This window comes from Pelecanus crispus, chromosome 16 (assembly GCF_030463565.1).
Source record: "Pelecanus crispus isolate bPelCri1 chromosome 16, bPelCri1.pri, whole genome shotgun sequence".
NCBI lineage: Eukaryota > Metazoa > Chordata > Aves > Pelecaniformes > Pelecanidae > Pelecanus > Pelecanus crispus.
In genome coordinates, this window is record NC_134658.1 from 6797875 (window position 1) to 6815883 (window position 18009).

At 59.0% G+C, this 18009-nt stretch overlaps 2 protein-coding genes across 2 annotated transcripts in view; both read right to left on the reverse strand.

Annotated features, from left to right (window-relative positions):
* Window positions 1-385: 385 nt before the first annotated feature.
* Window positions 386-13786, reverse strand: BMP8A (bone morphogenetic protein 8a). Its single transcript, XM_075722095.1, has 7 exons — window positions 13360-13786; window positions 5531-5723; window positions 4140-4288; window positions 3185-3379; window positions 2445-2524; window positions 1924-2034; window positions 386-535 (listed from the first exon to the last, which is right to left on the reverse strand). Exons 1-7 carry the CDS (start codon window positions 13784-13786, stop codon window positions 386-388), a joined length of 1305 nt encoding a protein of 434 aa, XP_075578210.1.
* A 2317-nt stretch (window positions 13787-16103) lies between these two features.
* MACF1 (microtubule actin crosslinking factor 1) overlaps window positions 16104-18009 on the reverse strand; it is a 120742-nt gene continuing 118836 nt past the window's right edge. The window contains 2 exon segments of the mRNA XM_075722022.1: window positions 16104-17678; window positions 17680-17684. Of these exon segments, the coding sequence (XP_075578137.1) occupies window positions 17427-17678; window positions 17680-17684 (257 nt within the window). The 3' untranslated portion in view covers window positions 16104-17426.

Consider the following 18009-nt stretch of genomic DNA (forward strand, 5'->3'; position numbering starts at 1 on the left):
CGGATGCTGCCTCCCTTGTGCCAACCACCCTGCAGCCCAAACTGCCGCCGTGAACACCAGAGACTGCAGCAGCCTGTGAGCCAGCAGCGCGGGGGAAAATGCATCAGCCACGAACAAAACGGACACGTAACCAGCCACAAATCCTCTCTTTCGTCTCTCTCTCTCTATATACGTATATATATGTATGTGTCTCATTAAGTGTAGTAAGAGAATAAAAGTTTTATATTATTTACATCCACTTCTAGGAAGGGGTGGGAGGGATTTATTATTATTTATTGTTATTAACGGACTTTGCTATGATGCAGCCCCTGAAACTCCTCTTCCATGCTCGCAGCAGACTCCCAGTGTCGCATTGCTCTGGCAGGGATGGGATGGGACCCGGCCGTCAGTGGCAGCCGCACGATTTCACCACCATGTTGCGGTGCTTTTTGAGGATGACGTTGTTGTTGCTGTCGTAGTAGAGGACGGAGGTGGCACTGAGCTTCGTGGGGGCACAGCACGCCTTGGGCACGGCCTCGGGCTTCATCAGGTGGACCTGGGGGGGTGGATGGAGCCTGTGAGCGCCAGTGAACACGGCTCCGGGCAGAAGAAAAAGCATCAAACTGGTTCTTAACTGCAAAAAGCCTGGGTGAATAGGGCGATTATTTCCAGCTTTTTGCAAAAATATTTATTCTAAACTCTGGGCAGTCCTTGCTGCAGTTTATATTGGATCGGGGCTTGTGGCATTGCGTGGGCCGGGCAGTCCCTTCATTAATTAGGGATTTCTGGGCACTTTTCTCGCTGTAAATAGCCAAATGGCTAAAAAAAAATAAATCAGGGCAGCGTGAGTCTCACTCCTGCGTGGGTGGGGGGTGCTGGATGCTGTTGCAATAGAGTTTCTCCTTCAGGGCTCAGTGCCGCCCCAAATTTAACAGATCGCGCTAAAATCTTCAAGCACGCAACACCTTTCTGAACACAACTCGCCTTCGGCTCCTTCATCCCCTGCTCAGGACACACGTTACCCCAGAAACTGGGCATACCACGTAAGCTGGGAGGTTCACAGGCTGCCAGATGCATGCAGCCCTCGCCGGCTTTACCCAACATATGCGATTAATTTATTGCAGGGGCAGCCGAGCTCTCCTAGTTCGGAAGTCTGGTGTTTTTGCTGTCAAACCCTGCTATTTGCAGCACCAGCTGGGGCTGGCATGGCTTCCCGGCCGTGTTTGCCCCAGCGCTTCCCAGAAGGGTCGGATCCGGGCGCCAGGTGATTCACATCCTGCCCAAACGGATCCGTTTTGGGAAGAGCGTTGGGTTTAGGGGTGATGGGTGGGTGTAGGGGGGGAAGGGGACCCCTCCCTGCCGCTGCCAGGATCGTGCCTAGCCCTGGACAGGGCCTCTGGCAGCTTTGTCAATGCAAAAATTAAACCCCACCAGGCAACACCTTCAAAGGCTCGGCCAAGGTCTCGGCGCTCCCTGTAATTAACCGCGAACACCGGAGCCGGTGTGACTCTGCCATTGGGAAATCAAACACTCACGGGGCAGGAAATTCCAGAAATTAAAGCACCGGCTGGGATGCGGGGTGGGTTTGAGGGGAAAAAAAAAAACCCGGGGCATTAAAGCCTTCCTGCTTAGAATATGCTGAGCCCAACGTTTGGGCGCTGAGCCACAGCGGTGCTTCGTGGGGCCTCGGCCGAAACCCCCGCGCACGGCTGGCGAGGAGGATGCGCGGGCGACGCGACGCCCTCGCCCGCCAGCTGACGGGAGCGCCCACCCAGCTGCGCGCCCACCCGCCGATGCTTTATGGAGCTAAACTGCACCTTCCGACCTAAACACTCTCAAACGCAGGTGCGCCCAGCCCCAAATCCAGCCCTCCGCAGGGACTCGCCGGGCTCCGACGGCGCCCTCAGCATCCCCCCCGGGGCTGCCGTTGCGGGTTGCACTGACCAGGGACTGCAGGATGGCGTGGTTGGTGGCGTTCATGCAGGAGTCCAGGGGGAAGGCGCATTCCCCCTCGCAGTAGTAGGCTGAGTACCCCTGCGGGGCGATCACCCAGTCCTGAAAAAAAAAAAAAAAAAAAAAAAGGTTTACACCAGTTACGCCATGGGCTTCACCCTTTCTGTGCCCCTTCATCCATTCCCCACCTGCAAAAACAACCCAGCCGGCTCCTCCCCGGGTGGCCATGCCAGCAGCAAGGGTTTATTTTGATTTTTTTTTGACTGGGCCATGAGTTGTTTGGGGTCACCAGTGGGGTTTGGGGTTGTGGCAGTTCATGTTTGCCTTCCCAGCTCCCGGGATGGGGCTGCAGCGGCTCCCAGCTCCCCTGCACTGCTCGCACGGCTGCAGACCACTTTATGGGCAGGAGGAGCCGGGCTGGGAGGGACCCCGGGGAGAGGAGGATGGATTTTGGGGTGGTTTTTTTTTTTTTTTTTTTTTTTTTGCAATTACTTCTCCCAGTAGACAAGTACCAGCCAGCCGAGGTCCTGAAAGCTGACGTAGAGCTCGTGGCGCCGACAGACCTGCCGCCCGTCCGCAGCGTGGACATCGTCTGCGGGAGAAGGGGGACAGGCGGTGTCAGCATCCCCACCACCCCGGCTGCAGCCACCCCTGCTCGGGGGGGCACTGAACAGCCCGTACGATGGGGGTTCGTCCAGAAGAGGAGCTTCCGCAGTTGCACAAAGGGAAAAGAAGCTTCAGACCAGCCTCAAATTTATTGCTTCTCCAACATCGGGATGAGGGGATTCAGCCTGGGAAGGGCTAAATCCCAGTTCTGCTCATGGCAGTGTTGGCTCTGAGGGTTTCCCAAGCTAAATGAGTTCGGGATTGCTGGGGCTCCTTGCTCCCCTCCTGCCCGAGCAGCTTCCCAGGGCTGTGACACCCTCCTGGGGTGATGCCCTCCCAGGGCGGCTTCAAAACCAAGGGCAATGATGCAAAAAAAGTCCAATATTCCGGTATCCCAAGAATGCCATGAAACACTGTCCCTTCAAGGGCACCTGCCCCAGACCCACTGCACCTCCTGAACTGCAAACCACCCCAGTCCTAAAAACCCAGAGCTCCCAGCTCTGCTCCCTGGGCTGCATTTCTGGGCCAAAATTGGGATTCCTTGCAAGGCAAGGCACTAACAAAAGGTCCCTCGATCGTGGCAACAGCAGAGCCCATATTTTTTTTTTTTTTGATCGGGACCACTTCTTGCTCCGCAGATTCTTACCAAAAATTCCCGGCAGCTTGTTTGGATGTGGCAGGTCGTTTGTCTTCTTGGGCTGCTTCCTCCGCGGGGGCTTGGCCGCCCGCGTAACGCGCGCGGGGCTGGGGCTCGCCCGGAAAAATGTCACCATGAAGGGCTGCTTGGAGCGGGGCCCCCGGCGCCCCAGCAGCCCCGCCGAGCCCGGGTCGACGCTGTGTCCTGCAGGGACGGGACCACGCGCCGGTTTGCTCTCAGAATGAACTCATTTGGTTAAAGCAAAGAGGGAAAAACTACAGAAGGACATTTGCAGCAGAGAGCTGTGGTTTCGGCATCCCGAGTGGCCGGACCCCTCCCCGGGGGCTCCTGCTCTGCTGTTGCCCCCGCGCCGGGCGGGTGCACAATGAGCTGCTCACAGAGGTGGTACAGCCTCATCCTGCGCGGCCAGCACCACGCGATGGTCACGTAAAGTGATTCAGGAAGAAAAAACCAAGTGACACCCAAGCAACTGATTTTCTTTTCCCCTTCGTCTCTGGGGAGGAAAGCTCAGGGGATGGCTGGGGCATCAACGGCTGCGATTTCTCCCTACGTGGGAGCAGAGATGCTGTCTGCGTGCCTGCGCACCTGCAAAAAGCACTTTTGAGCAGATTTGACCCCTTGGTGAAAAGAGGGTTAATCCTGCGGCACACACACAGAGGACCCTCCAGGTAAGGAGTTCATTAAGTGCTAATGGGGTTACTCCAGCCCGCACCAGGAACCCCATTAGCGCCAACGCCTTCGGGAGGCTTTGCTATCAGGCAAGCCCTGCAGCCCCAGTGCCGCCGGGGTCAGGGAGTGCGCTCTCCATCACAGCTGGAAATTTAAAATCGCAGCGAGACAAAACGCCCACCGCTGCCTGCCATGGCACCAAGAGGGGAGATGAGAGGGCTCCAGCTCCTGGGGATTTGGCCCCAAATGCTGCCGGTGGGCTGGGCAGGCTTACCGTCATCCGTCTCCACGTAGAGCCGCAGCCCCAGGTTGTATTTCCGATCCACTAACCAGTGGTTGCTGGCGGCCGTGACGTCAAATACCAGCCAGCCCTCAGTCCCAGCACGCAGGTCCTGGACATCCAGCAGGAACAGGTCAGACTCCCTGTGGAAATGGGGGAAAAAAAAAAAAAGAACCCGCGCAGGTGAGTAATAGTACCCAAAGGGCACCAGCACCAGCGATAATTCACGGAAATGAGCCCTCGGTGCCTGTGTCCGTACAGGTCCCGGCACAGCAGGGTCAGGACGGCGGCTCCCAGTGCCTCTGGCTGCCCCACACATGATGCCGGCACCCTGGCAGCTGCCCTGGGAAAAGCACCCTCCCCGCCCCAGCCAAAAAGCCGGGGTGTGCCATTGCCCGGTGGGGAAGCGTGGGAACAGCGGGCTGCGGCGGAGCTGCTTCCCTCGGCGTTTGCATGGTGGTGGGAAGGGAAAGTGCCGGGGCTGGTGCTCACCGGGGCCCCGTCCCCATCTTCATCCCCATCCCATGTGGGGTTGGGGTGATGGTTGGACTGATGATCTTAGAGATCCTTTCCAACCTTAATGATTCCTAGTTTTTACTTTCATTATAAATAATCCAGCCACCAAGCCAGGAAACACGAAATGACTACTCTCCCCTTAATTGGTTTAGTGGTGGACTTGGTAGTGTGTCCTGGTTTCAGCTGGGATAGAGTTAATTTTCTTCCTAGCAGCAGGCATAGTGCTGTGTTTTGGATTTAGTAGGAGAAGAATGCTGATAACACACTGATGGTTTAGTTGTTGCTCAGTGCTGCTTATGCCAGGCAAGGACTTTTCAGCTTCCCATGCTCTGCCAGGTGCACAAGAAACTGGGAGGGGGCACAGCCAGAAGAGTTGATCCCAACTGGCCCAAGGGCCATTCCATACCATACGGCATCATGGGCAGTATGGAAACTGGGGGGGTTGGCCGGGGAGCAGCGATCGCTGCTCGGGAACTGGCTGGGCATCGGTCGGCGGGTGGTGAGCAATTGCATTGTGCATCACTTGCTTTGGATATCATTATTATTATTATCATTATTATACTGTTACTATTAGCATTACTATTTTACCTTATTTCAATTATTAAACTGTTCTTATCTCACCCCAGGAGTTTTTCTCACTCTCACTCCTCCGATTCTCTCCCCCATCCCATCGGGGTAGGGGCAGTGAGCGATGGCTGCGTGGTGCTGAGCCGCTGCCTGGGGCTGAACCCCGACATAGTGTCAGGCTAATGGTTGGACTGAATGATCTTAAAAGGCTTTTCCAACCTAAAGGATGCGACGGTTCTATGATTCTATGTCTCCCTCCTCATCCCCATCCCTGTCTCCCTCCCCATCCCTGGCCCCGTCACCTATTGGAGTGCTCGGCGGCGATCTCGTAGATGCTGACGTGGAGGGTGTTGTTGGCATGGCGGGTGACACCCCGCGCCTTGTAGATGCGAAACTCGGCGGCCGTCACCGACTCGCCCGTGGGCACCTGGGTCAGGTCAAATCTGAACTCCTTCCAGTACGGCTTTGGCGAGAAGATGTCCCGGTCCTGCTCGACTGCGGAGCAAAGGGCTCAGGGAGGGCTGTGCCGGGCCCTCACCGTGCCGCCGGCCTCCCTGACGGGCTGATCAGAGCCTGCAGCCCCCCTCCGAGTCCCACCGACCCCATTTGCCCCCGATTTGGGGACAAACCCCGCTGGCTCCGGGCCACTCGCCCCGCTGAGCTCTTGGCTGCTGCTGCAAATTCCCATCTCTCCTCTCCCAAGAGTTTTAATCTTGATGCAGCTTCCCCATTTTTGCACAATCCCCCCCCGACTTTATTCTGCTGTAAACCCACCAGCCTCCCACCCCTCTTTATTATTAATTTAAAAAAAAAAAAAAAAAAAAAAAAAAAAAAAAAAAAGCACGAAGGCTTGGCTATGGCGGGCGCACAGAGAAGCTGCCCCCACGCTTAGGGGCTGCAGCCCTTTGCACTTCTCCAAAGGCTGAAAAACCCCAAATGCCAAGCTTTGGGGGTCGGCGGGACCGTCTGCAGCAGGAATTGGGGTTTTTGCAAGATTTTTCTGGCAGCAGGTGCTCGGCGGACAAAAATCCGCACAGCCCGGGGCTCGCCGGGGCCATCGCTGGGCGTCTCAGGTCCCCTCTCCCTGCAGGTTTTGGGCTGCTGAAATGTAAAGATTTTCAGCCTACGGGAGACCGGGCGGGGGATTGCCAGGTCACCGCTCTGTAAAAAGAAAACCTCGCTTTGTACTGAAAATACCGAGTTTCTGCAGAAATCTAGTGCATGGTGGGAAAGGAAAAAACTGGTGATATTTTTTTTTTTTTTATTAAGTCCATAAAGAAAAAAACTGCCGTCTGTCTTTACAGTAACGCAGCCCCACACAGTTTCTCTAATATGTAATTATTTTCTTCAAATTGTTCTTTAAAAATATTCCAGGCTGCCATGACTGAATATAATTAAAGTGATTAAAGCTCCTCTTGCTTCAGGCACAAAAGCGATGTAACAGACCTAACCCAGCGCTTACTTTTAAAAATAAAACAAACAAATAATTAAATAAATAAAAATGCATGTGTTAAATGCAATTTTTAACTGATTTTTGAGGGGGGGGGGGGGGGGGGGGACACGACACACGACCCAAAACAGTCCAAATTTAATACACCATAAAGTTGCCATCCCCGTTTATACAGGGGGAGCAGCGTGGTGCAGCTCTCCAAACCAAATGCTGAGATTTTTAATTATGCATCCATGGATTTTTTTTTTTTTTTAATTTATTTTTTTCCCTTCTTTTTTTTAAAAAAAAAAAAAAAAAAAACCAACCCACATTCCCTCCAGCTACTGGGCTCACCACAAGCTATGTTATAAAAAAAGCCCGGGGCCAGGCGGGCAGGGGCGGATGCGGAGAGCGCTTCCTGCTCCGGCGCGAGGCTGCCCGGCCGGCGGCCAGCTGCGGGCAGGGGGATGCTGCGGGGAGCCGGATCTGGCCCGCGCACCCGCTCCGGGGGGACACCGGCCCCCCCGACCCCACTGCAGCCCCTCGGGGGCTCCCGGCCCTTTGCTGCATTTCCATGTCTTCCACTGCCCCATCGCTGATGCTAAAGCGCTCCCGGGACATTAAAGATGCTGCTGAGGCTGTCGATACCTCATGGCTCTTGGAAAAGCCTTAAATCCTCCCAAAACACAACCCGAGGAATCCCCTCTTTTTTTTTTTTTTTCTTTTTTTTTTTCATTGATAAGCCCCCAGCGAGAGGTCCTACGGTCGGTCCAGGGGACAGCCAGGTACAAAGTGGTGTCCCCTGGGGTATTTTTGGTCACCCAGGTATTTCATGGGTCACCCCTTTGCTCCCTGGCATCAGGCAAGACCCAACCAGACTAAACACCGGCTCAGAAATCACCAGGATCTTCACGGGCCGAGTGCCTTTGGCAAAGCGATGCTGCGGTACCGCTTGGGTGGAGCCAGGGAAGGGCAGGGGGAGTTTTGTGGCACAGCCAAGGATGTCGCAGGGACCCAGCGACACAGAAAAAGCCCCCGGGGTGATTTTCGGTCCCGGAGAAGGATGAAAACCCTTGCTAAAGCAGCAGTTTGTTATGAAATCTTTGCATCCGTACGCTGCAGAGGTGATGGAGGAGAGCGGGGCCAAAGGCGGAGCGGGGTGAGCTGGGGGAGAGGGTTGAGAAAAGCTAGAGGAGACCGCGATTAGCTGTGCACCTTGATGAACCAAATGAGCTGGACTTAATAGCAAGCTGCCTAGAATTTGGGATGAGAGACCGGGAGGGATCCCTGCTTTCTCCCCCATTTTGTGGAGCAGAAGAGGGAACCCCCTCGGAAGGGCAGGACCAAGGGTGAAGCATCCTCTCCTGTGCCGACACGGGGTCAGCGCGGCAGAGGAGGGCGATGGGGATGGGACCGGCTGCACGGCATTTAGCGAACAGCAACCTGGGCGATGATCAACAGGTTGGGGGAGAATTAATACCACTGTGTTTTCTGGCAAAATTGTAAATGGCTGCAAAATTACGACCATGCAGTGAGGGAGCGCATGGTGCATCCCAAAAGCACCCAATGCCCTTTGTCCGGGCAGAAAAGTGGGTGCTAAAATGCCGCTGGTGCTTGGGGGGTGCAGGCAATGGCCCCTCCCCGGCCGGCCGGGAGCCCGTCGCGCCTGGGAACCTGCTATTGATTCGAGGCGGGTTGACTCAGCCTCACCGCCAACCCTCAATTATCTGTGGGCGGATTATCCGGATTGCGGATGAGACACACTAAAAAAACCCAACCCAAGCTCTTTGCTCTCCTTGCCCCCTCCTTTGGCATTTGCTGTCTTGCCCCCCTAAGAACTGCTGCATCTTTCCCCAAAGCTGAATACCACAACTATGCCGTGTGCTCCCACCACCCCCAAAACAAATAATAATAAAAAAATATTATACACATATATAAATGGCTGTGGGGCCATGCAACCGCTGGCGGGGGATGCCCAGCTCCAGCTGGGCTGAGCCCCGCTGGGTCTCCCAGCCCCAGCGCGCTCCCGAGCTCTTCCCAGAGATGGGGCGACGGGGCTGCCTGCCCTTCGTCCTGCTCCCCAGGTTATTTTTAGCTGCACTTTTTCATTGTAAACTTTCTCTGTTTCAGTCGTAATTACTGGTCCTGGCTGCTCCCAATGGTCCCCATGATCATTTCAGACACTAAATTAAAAGGAAATGCCAGGATATTCAACCACATCAAGTGTTCTGAATCCTAAAATAGGTTTAAAGGAGATGCAAGAAAGATGTGATCCTTCACTTGCAGGCAGGAAAAAATAAGCTCCGGAGGCTTTCCGAAGCGGGGAGAGATTTAGGAGTTATCCCAAGCGCTGCAAAACGCAGCCAAGCCTCTGCCAGGCTCCCACTTTGTCCCAGAGTGCTTCCTCCATCCTCCCAAGGTGAATATCGGGAGCTGCAGGACACGGAGCTCGGCACTGGGCACCCCCAGCCTTGGGGTGGCCTTGGCCCCGCTTGCACCCCCCCGGCTCCCCCAGCCCTGCAAACAGCCAGCCCAGAGCACGGCGTCGCAGGTGCACCCCAGGGGATTTTATTTGCAAAGCTTTTCCCATTTAAAACACGTACGGCGGGTGCATACAGAGAACCAACACCTCTGCACGGGCTCGTCCCGCGCTGCCGGAAAATGCTGCCGCGCGTCCCTCGGCTGCGCCGGGTTTCCTGGCGGAGCCGCTGAGGATGCCCAGAGGAGGGGGCACAAACGACCGCAAAATGAGGTCAGGAGTGGGAAAATCCTGGCCCGGCTGCTGCCAGCAGTTGGATTTCGGTGGTAATTGTGTGGGGGTGAGGGTGAGCACCCTCATGGGCACCGAGGCCGGCAGCGGGCGATGCTCTGCCAGCGCGGGGCGCAGAGCAGCACACCCCAACTCCCTGGCTAAATTAAAGAGGTTGCTGTGAGCTCCCACCCCACGCTAATGGCTCCTCGCAGCGCCCGGGGCACTGCATCTATTTTTGCAAAGGCGGCAGCGAGTGCTGCCCGGCCTTCCTCCCCCAGCGCTCCCCGGGAAGCAAATCCGGTGAAGCCAAGGTTTGCCAGAAAGATGTCCGGCTGCGGGCAGAGCTGCCTCACTGCTCCATCCGAAACAGCCGCGGGGGGATGTCTGGCCACATCCCAGGGCAACGGCGGATGCCGGGGTGGGAAAGGGAGGACGTGTGTGTCGTGGTGCCGACGGGCGGTCGCGGGGGGCTCGGGCACGCTGCAGCACTGCAAGCCTCCTCCTCCTCCTCGCCTTCCCGTTACAAACCTCTCTGCTCCGTGATTATACCCTGCGCGTAACCGTGACTCAGCCGGTGGCTCAGCCCCGGCCGAGAAGAAATCTCAAAGCCCATCCTTACCCCAGGCTTAAAAATACAACCCACCTGACTCCTTCAGTTAGCACACAGAAATAGCACGGGTCCGGCTTACATGAAGCGTTTTATCTTCGCGCCGAGAGGCGGCGAGCGGGACGGGACGGGCGGCTCCATCACCACCAAACCCAAGCGAAGGTGCCCGGTGGCCGCCCATCGCCTGGAGGCCCTCGCTGCCCCCGGCCCCAGGCCAGCAGGCAGGGCGCTCTGCCTGCCCAAACCGGGCCGGGTTTGTGCACCGGGGAGCTTTGTCATTTCCCCTTCCCAGGAAAAAGGTGTGCCGCTGGGAGCCGCGCTCTGGTCCGGCTCACACAGGGCTACGTGGGGTGGCTGGGAGCAAAGAGGTCCAAGTGCCCAATGGAGCACCGACTTACCCCATTTGCATGCCCCATCAGGGTAATTGTGCAGCAAATTATGCATGCAAATGAAAGCTAGCCTTCTCCCACAAAAATTTATTTAATTAACATGAAGGGGCTGACGAAGCCGCAGAAATCAAAGCCATTCAAATTGAAGGCTGGAACTGTGTTCCCCAACTCTCCTGGCTGCTCCAGAAGCACTGGGAAGAGGAGTGGTGCCAGCACCCCTGCGCCAGCACCCCTGCGCCAGCACCAACACCTCCCAGGCAGCTCCCCCGAATATCCCACCCTGGCTGGCATCAAACCTGGCCATTTTAAAGCACTTCTTGGTGTTTGTGTGGTCTTGAGTGTTGAAGGAGCTGGGACTTGGTGCCCGGTGCCCCAGCGCCGCCTCCCTCGGTCCTGGCTTCCCTGGGACGCTGAGTCCCCACAGCCCCGTGGGCTCTGGGTGGGAGCTGGGTGCTGGGTGCCTGCTCCTGCAGGCACCCCCTGACCACCACCCAGCACAGCAGGCTCTGCCCCAGGGAGCTCCCTGGCCACCCACACGTGGTAGAGGGAAGGTAGGAACGGATGGAGAGGACTTGGGAGATGCCTCCATGGCCCTCCCTCACCCATGCCTCCTCCCGTGGGTGCAGGTCCCCTCCCTGCCCCGGCTCCCTGGGGAGGGTTTCTCCCCATGCTCAGACCACTGGCTGTGGGGGACCCCGTGCAGGGCCTGGAGGGGTGCAGGGGAGCAAAGGGGCCCTGGCTGGTCCTCGGTGGTGCCGTGGTGAGGCACCTTCCCGCTGCATGCCCTTCGGCACACCACGGTGCAGCGGCCGAACCCGGCCTTGCTCTGGGGAGGTAGCCCCGAGCCCAGGACAGCAGCCACATCTGCGGCTCGTGGGCCAGGACACTGCTCCGCGCTTACCAACACCCCCTGCCCCGCACCTCGGCCCCCTGCAAAAATTCTCCCCAAAAGCCCTGTGCTTGGCCCGGACAGGGACACCCAAACACCCCTTAAAGCAACGAGCAGAGGAAGGAAAAAGCTCTGTATCCGGACGCCTGATCCGTTCATCCTGCTGGGTTCAGACCACCCCAGTGCCTGCCCTCATGGGGGGGACCCCTCGCACCCTGAGTGCTTGTGGCTGGAAATAGCTCTGCTTTCGCTGCCGCTCACGCAACCGCCTGCAAATAGGACGGCGGCCGGAGCCCGGCATTGCTCAGTAACCAGCTGGACAGGATTCCAGCAATAATTAGCAACCTTGAGGATTTTATTTTGAACCGTGATTCAGTGTCCCACTGCGGGTAATTCGGTTCACCCTGCTGCTGGCACGAGAGCTGCTGTCCTGCCCGCGCGCCCTGCTCGCTCCGCGACCAGTTCACGTGTGCCTACCGAATTGGGGCGCGCAGGGTGGGCGACGCGGCTCCCTGGAGCGGGACGAGCCCCCCTCATCCCACGGCGGTTTCCAGCCTCCCTCCGCCGCGTTACGACGCACGCAGCGTTCGGGGGAAGCAGCCCAAGCTCATTGCAACTTCAGCCCAAGTTCATGGCAACTTGGGGACAAGCTCACCGGCTTGACCCAGCTCGGTGCCAGCCCGCCGGCCCTCAGCCCACCCTCACTGCACGACTTTCCCCCTCTCCATCTCCAGTTCTTGAAGTGGAGCTGGGTTGCGTGCCAAGGCTGTGCGCAGCCTGCCAGGCACCGCAGCGGCTCTCTCCCAGCACCCAGAGTGCAGCCCCATGGCCGCTGCGTCCCTCACAGCCGCTCTGCTCCTGTTACCACCTCAGCTCCGGGCAAAAGAGGCTTTTCCCAGCGGGGATGCGCTGAGGAAGCGCCCCGGGACCGAGGGATGCTTGGAGCTGTCAGTGCAACAGCTCTGGTCCCCTGCCCGCAGCCAGGGACCAGGTTTGCTCCGCGGGGTTTGGGTCGGGGTCCGTTCAGCAGCCCCGGGCTGGGCTGGCGGCGGGGCTCCGTGCCGTGCCCAGCCCCGACGGTGCGGCCGCCGCAGCCCCGGTGCCCTCCGGTACCCCCCCGGTGCTCCCCATCCCGCCATGCGCGGCTCCCCGGTGCCCCCCGGTACCTCCCGGTGCCCCCCGGTGCCCCGGGGCGATGCGCGCTGCCCTGTGCGGGGCCCGGCCGCCGCCTCCGCGCCCGGTGCTCCCAGGACCCCCCGGTCCTGCCCCGTGCGCCCTGCTCCGCTCTGCTCCGGTCCCCCCGGTCCGTCCGTGCGCCCCGGTCCCTCCGCTCCTGCCCAAGCCGTCTGGATCCTGCCCGTGCAACCCCGGTCCCCACGCAGGCTCCGGTCGCGCCGGTGCGCCCCGGTCCCCCCCGGTGCCCCTGCAAGCCCCGGTCTCTACCGGTGCCGCCAGTCCCCCCGCGGTGCCCCTGCAAGCCCTGGTCTCTACCGGTGCCCCCGGTGCCCCCCCGGTGCCCCTGCAAGCCCCGGTCTCTACCGGTGCCCCCAGTCCCCCCCCGGTGCCCCTGCAAGCCCCGGTCTCTACCGGTGCCCCCGCAAACCCCGGTCCCGCCCGGTGCCCCTGCAAGCCCCGGTTTTTACTGGTGCTCCCGGTCCCCCCGGTGCCCCTGCAAGCCCCGGTCTCCACCGGTGCCCCCGGTCCCCCCCCGGTGCCCCTGCAAGCCCCGGTCCCAACGGGTGCCCTCGCAAACCCCGGTGCCCCCGCACGCCCCGGTCTCCACCGGTGCCGCTGCAAACCCCGGTCCCCCTGCAAACCCCGGTCTCCACCGGTGCCCCCTCACGCTCCGGTTCCCCCCGGTGCCCCCGCACGCCCCGGTCTCCACTGGTGCCGCTGCAAACCCCGGTCCCCCTGCCAGCCCCGGTCCCCCCGGTGCCCCTGCAAGCCCCGGTTCTTACTGGTGCTCCCGGTCCCCCCGGTGCCCCTGCAAGCCCCGGTCTCCACCGGAGCCCCCGGCCCCCCCCGGTGCCCCCGGCCCCCCCCGGTGCCCCGGTCCCCCGCTCACCCATGTTGACGAGGCTGACGACGGTGTCGGCGCGGCTGACGACGCTGCCGGGCGGGGGGCTCTGGGTGCTGAGCCCGGTGAGCACCGGCCGCGACACCGCCGCCTCCTCCTCCTCCTCCGCCTCCTCCTCGCCGGCCACGGCGTGGTAGAGGTCGAGCATGAAGAGCGGCGCGGCGGCGGCGGGGGCGCGGGCGGCGGCGGGGGTCCGCGGCCGGGGCCGGCCGGGCAGCCCCAGCACGGCCAGGATCTCCCGCTGCACGTCGCGCCGCTCGCCGCCGCTCAGCCGCCGCTGGAGGAAACCGGCGGCGTGGAGGCGGCGGCGGAGGACGCTGCCGCTGCCCAGCTGGCACAGCACGGCCGCGGCCCAGAGCAGCGCCAGGGCCCCCAGCCGAGCCCGGCCCGCCGCCCCCCCGCGCCCCGGCCCCATGGCACCGCCGCCGCCCCGGCCCCCCCCCGCCCGCCGCCCGCACGCTGCGGTGCGGTGCGGCCCCGGGCACGGGCACGGCCCCGGCCCCGGCCCCGGCCCCGGCCCCGGCCCGCCCCGGCGGGGCGAGGGAAAGGGACGGTCCCGCCGGCGGCGCCGCCCCGGCCGCGGCTCCCGGACGCCCCGGCCCCCCCCGCCCGGCGGCCCCGGGGAACGGGGAGCGTCGCTGGGCACGCGAGCCCGCGGGCAGCTGTCCCTGGGGATGCTCCCCTTCATAGGCACCCAAACCCATGAACACCCATCCCTAGGGATGCTCCCCTTCATAGGCACCCAAACCCATGAACACCCATCCCTAGGGATGCTCACCTTCATAGGCACCCAAACCCACGGGCACCCATCCCCAGGGATGCTCACCTTCATAGGCACCCAAACCCACGGGCACACATCCCTGGGGATGCTCACCTTCATAGGCACACAAACCCAGGGGCACCCAAACCCATGAACACCCATCCCTGGGGATGCTCACCTTCATAAGCACACAAACCCACGGGCACCCATCCCTAGGGATGCTCACCCTCATGGGCAGTCAAAAATCACAGGCACACACTCCTAGGGATGCTCACCCTCATAGGCAGCCAAACCCATGGGCACCCACCCCTAGGGATGCTCACCCTCGTGGGCAGCCAAACCCATGAACACCCATCCCTAGGGATGCTCCCCTTCATAGGCACCCAAACCCATGAACACCCATCCCTAGGGATGCTCCCCTTCATAGGCACCCAAACCCATGAACACCCATCCCTAGGGATGCTCCCCTTCATAGGCACCCAAACCCATGAACACCCATCCCTAGAGATGCTCACCTTCATAGGCACCCAAACCCACGGGCACCCATCCCCAGGGATGCTCACCTTCATAGGCACCCAAACCCACGGGCACCCATCCCCAGGGATGCTCACCTTCATAGGCACCCAAACCCAGGGGCACCCAAACCCATGAACACCCATCCCTGGGGATGCTCACCTTCATAGGCACCCAAACCCACGGGCACCCATCCCCAGGGATGCTCACCTTCATAGGCACCCAAACCCACAGGCACACATCCCTGGGGATGCTCACCTTCATAGGCACACAAACCCACGGGCACCCATCCCTAGGGATGCTCACCCTCATGGGCAGTCAAAAATCACAGGCACCCACCCCTAGGGATGCTCACCCTCATAGGCAGCCAAACCCACGGGCACCCATCCCTAGGGATGCTCACCCTCGTGGGCAGCCAAACCCATGAACACGCATCCCTAGGGATGCTCACCTTCATAGGCACCCAAACCCATGGGCACCCATCCCCAGGGGTGCTCACCCTCATGGGCGGCCAAACCCATGGGCACCCAAATCCACAGGCACCCACCCCTAGGGGTGCTCACCCTCATGGGTACCCAAACCCATGGATGCCCATCCCTAAGGATGCTCACCCTTGTGGGCAGCCAAACCCACGGGCAGCCATCCCTAGGGATGCTCACCCTCACAGGCACCCAAACCCATGAACACCCACCCCTAGGGATGCTCACCCTCATGGGCGGCCAAACCCATGGGCACCCAAATCCACAGGCACCCACCCCTAGGGGTGCTCATCCTCATGGGTACCCAAACCCATGGATGCCCATCCCTAAGGATGCTCACCCTCGTGGGCAGCCAAACCCACGGGCAGCCATCCCTAGGGATGCTCACCCTCACAGGCACCCAAACCCATGAACACCCACCCCTAGGGGTGCTCACCCTCGTGGGCGGCCAAACCCATGGGCACCCACCCCTAGGGATGCTCACTCTCATGAACACCCACCCCTATGGATACTCACCCCCGTGGGCACCCAAACCCACGGGCACCCACTCCCATGGCCACCCAAACCTGTGGGCGCCCAACCTGTGCATCCACAGGCACCCGCTTCAGCAGCACCCATCCCCATGGGCGCCCCGTGTTGGGTACTCACCCTGTGCACCCACCCACGGACGCCGACCTCGCCGCGCGCCCACCTCACCAACACCCAACCCCACCACGCACGCACCTCACCAGGCACTCTCGCCGGCCAACACCCGCTCCGACAGGTACCCTCATCCGTCGGCATCCTCGCCGGCGGGCACCCACACCACCGAGCACCCTCACCAGCAGCCACCCACCCACCTGGCCCTTTTCATTTTGGGGCTGGTGCTTCTCCGCTCCCTTCTGCAAGGACACCCCGCGGCCGGCACAGCCGTCGCCGCCCCGCGCCGGGATAAACAGCTCCAGCTCTCACACTTAAAAAGCTAACACTGCGGAATAAAGTAGGAGGCAAGATTGTTTATTACCGCAAGCAATTTTAATACAAAAATGTGTCTGGTTTTTAAACAATTCATTGGTAGAGCTTCAGTTTTGCCTCAATTTAAACCAATTGAGAGAATCACACAGCAACACGGTCAGAGCCGGAGAGGAACAATATTTAATAAATACAGGAGCTCTGGAGAGCCCTCTGCCCCGGCCCGTCTCCTGGTCACTTGGTCAGTTTGATTTTATTACAAAGAAAAAGTAGCGTACAAAAGCGAGACAGGACTTGTAGCAAGTGTGCTGGTGAGACTCATTTCAAGGACAAGCAACTGTGCGTGTTAAGTCCAGATTTCTTCTAGGAGCAGAGGTCACATCAATCTCAGCCTGGTTGGAAAGTGGAATGACCAGTTAAATAATAAATAGGAAAAAAAAGAGATGCAGATAAATAGCGATTCTGTAAGCAACGTCGTGGGTCGGTCTCTTAGGACAGCAATCCAGAAGAATCCTCTCATTTGCAGGACCCACCACCGCTATGGGACGCACGAGTGCCCCCGACCCGCAATCTTGCCAGGGTGCTCTCCTCTGGGCAGCTTCGGCGTGAACCCCCTCCCCAAACCCACCACCACGTGTTTGTTCTTTAAAAACGAAGTTGTCGGGACAGTATTTTCAAGACAGCAATTGTCATGACCTTCGCTGTAGTGTGTGCAAATTTTATTCAAACTCCGCTTTCTTCAGGTAAAACCACATAGCTTTAAAAAAATGGAAACATAAGCCCCAAGTCCCCTCACCTCATGTTTCTCTGGTTGAGGTATCTGTGATTTACAAAAAGAGAGTTCCTTGAACACTGTAGGATTCAGGTCTTTGCTTTTAAATATAATTTACCTTGCTGAGACAGCAAGTTAAGTTTATAAAGATGCATTTAGGAAACAATCCTAAAAGATAAAGCAGGTTTGCACCCTGCACCGCGCAGAAATCCTATTTATATTTTAGTTTTTCTTTACACTTTCACATCTTGACCTTTTTTGCTTCCTTTTTTTTTTTTTTTCTCTTTTTTTCTTTTTTTTCTTTCTCTCCCACATTTCACTTTTCCAGGCCCCTCTCTGAACAGGGGTCGCCAAGAGGCAAATTTATCTACATAAATATTCACATGAAAATAGTAACTTACAAAAAAGGAAAAAAAAAAAAAAAAACCCAAATAAGGCAGCTTCATAACACAACTTTCTTTTACACTTTTAACAATATAGTTTCTCCCATTTAGAATAAATATACATCCAATGTACGTAGCAGGGTTAAAAATTGGACACAGGTTGGGTTTTCTTTCTTTCAGAGGGCGTGGGTACAGTATTATCTTTTAGGGCCTGGAGTTTTTGGGGTGGCAGTGGTTGTTTTCTTGGACATGGTTGGGATTTTGGAGGGTTTGGCCATCCCCCGGCGCGAGCCGCCCTGCCCGCCGGCCACGCTGCTCTCCGAAGTGTCCGAGCACGCCGACTGCGTTTCCAGCAGGTCGAAATCGGAGGCGTCGCTTCCCCGCCGGCTGCTGGCCCGGCTGCCCGTGCGGCTCCCGGCGCGGCTGGTGGGACGACTGGCTGTTTTTTTTAGGATCTGCAAGGGGAGCCGAGAGCGCCGTGAGCAGGCAGAGGAGGAGGAGGAGGAGGATGAGGATTCCTCCCCATCCCCGGACCGACCGGCACCCAAATCCCCAGCTCCTCTGCGGCTGCTTTCAACCACCCGCCCAGCACCCCTGCAACGGGGGGTTCAGCACCAGGACCGATTCATTCCCAAGCTTTTAACGAGGCAGCAGCAAGCCCTTGCGCTGCGAAACCGCTGCAGCATCCCCTCTCGCCGGCAGGGACGCAGCGGCGGGCATCAGCCGCCCCAGCTCGCTGCGGGCTCCCTAAATATTTAATATTTTCTCTGCCAATTTAAG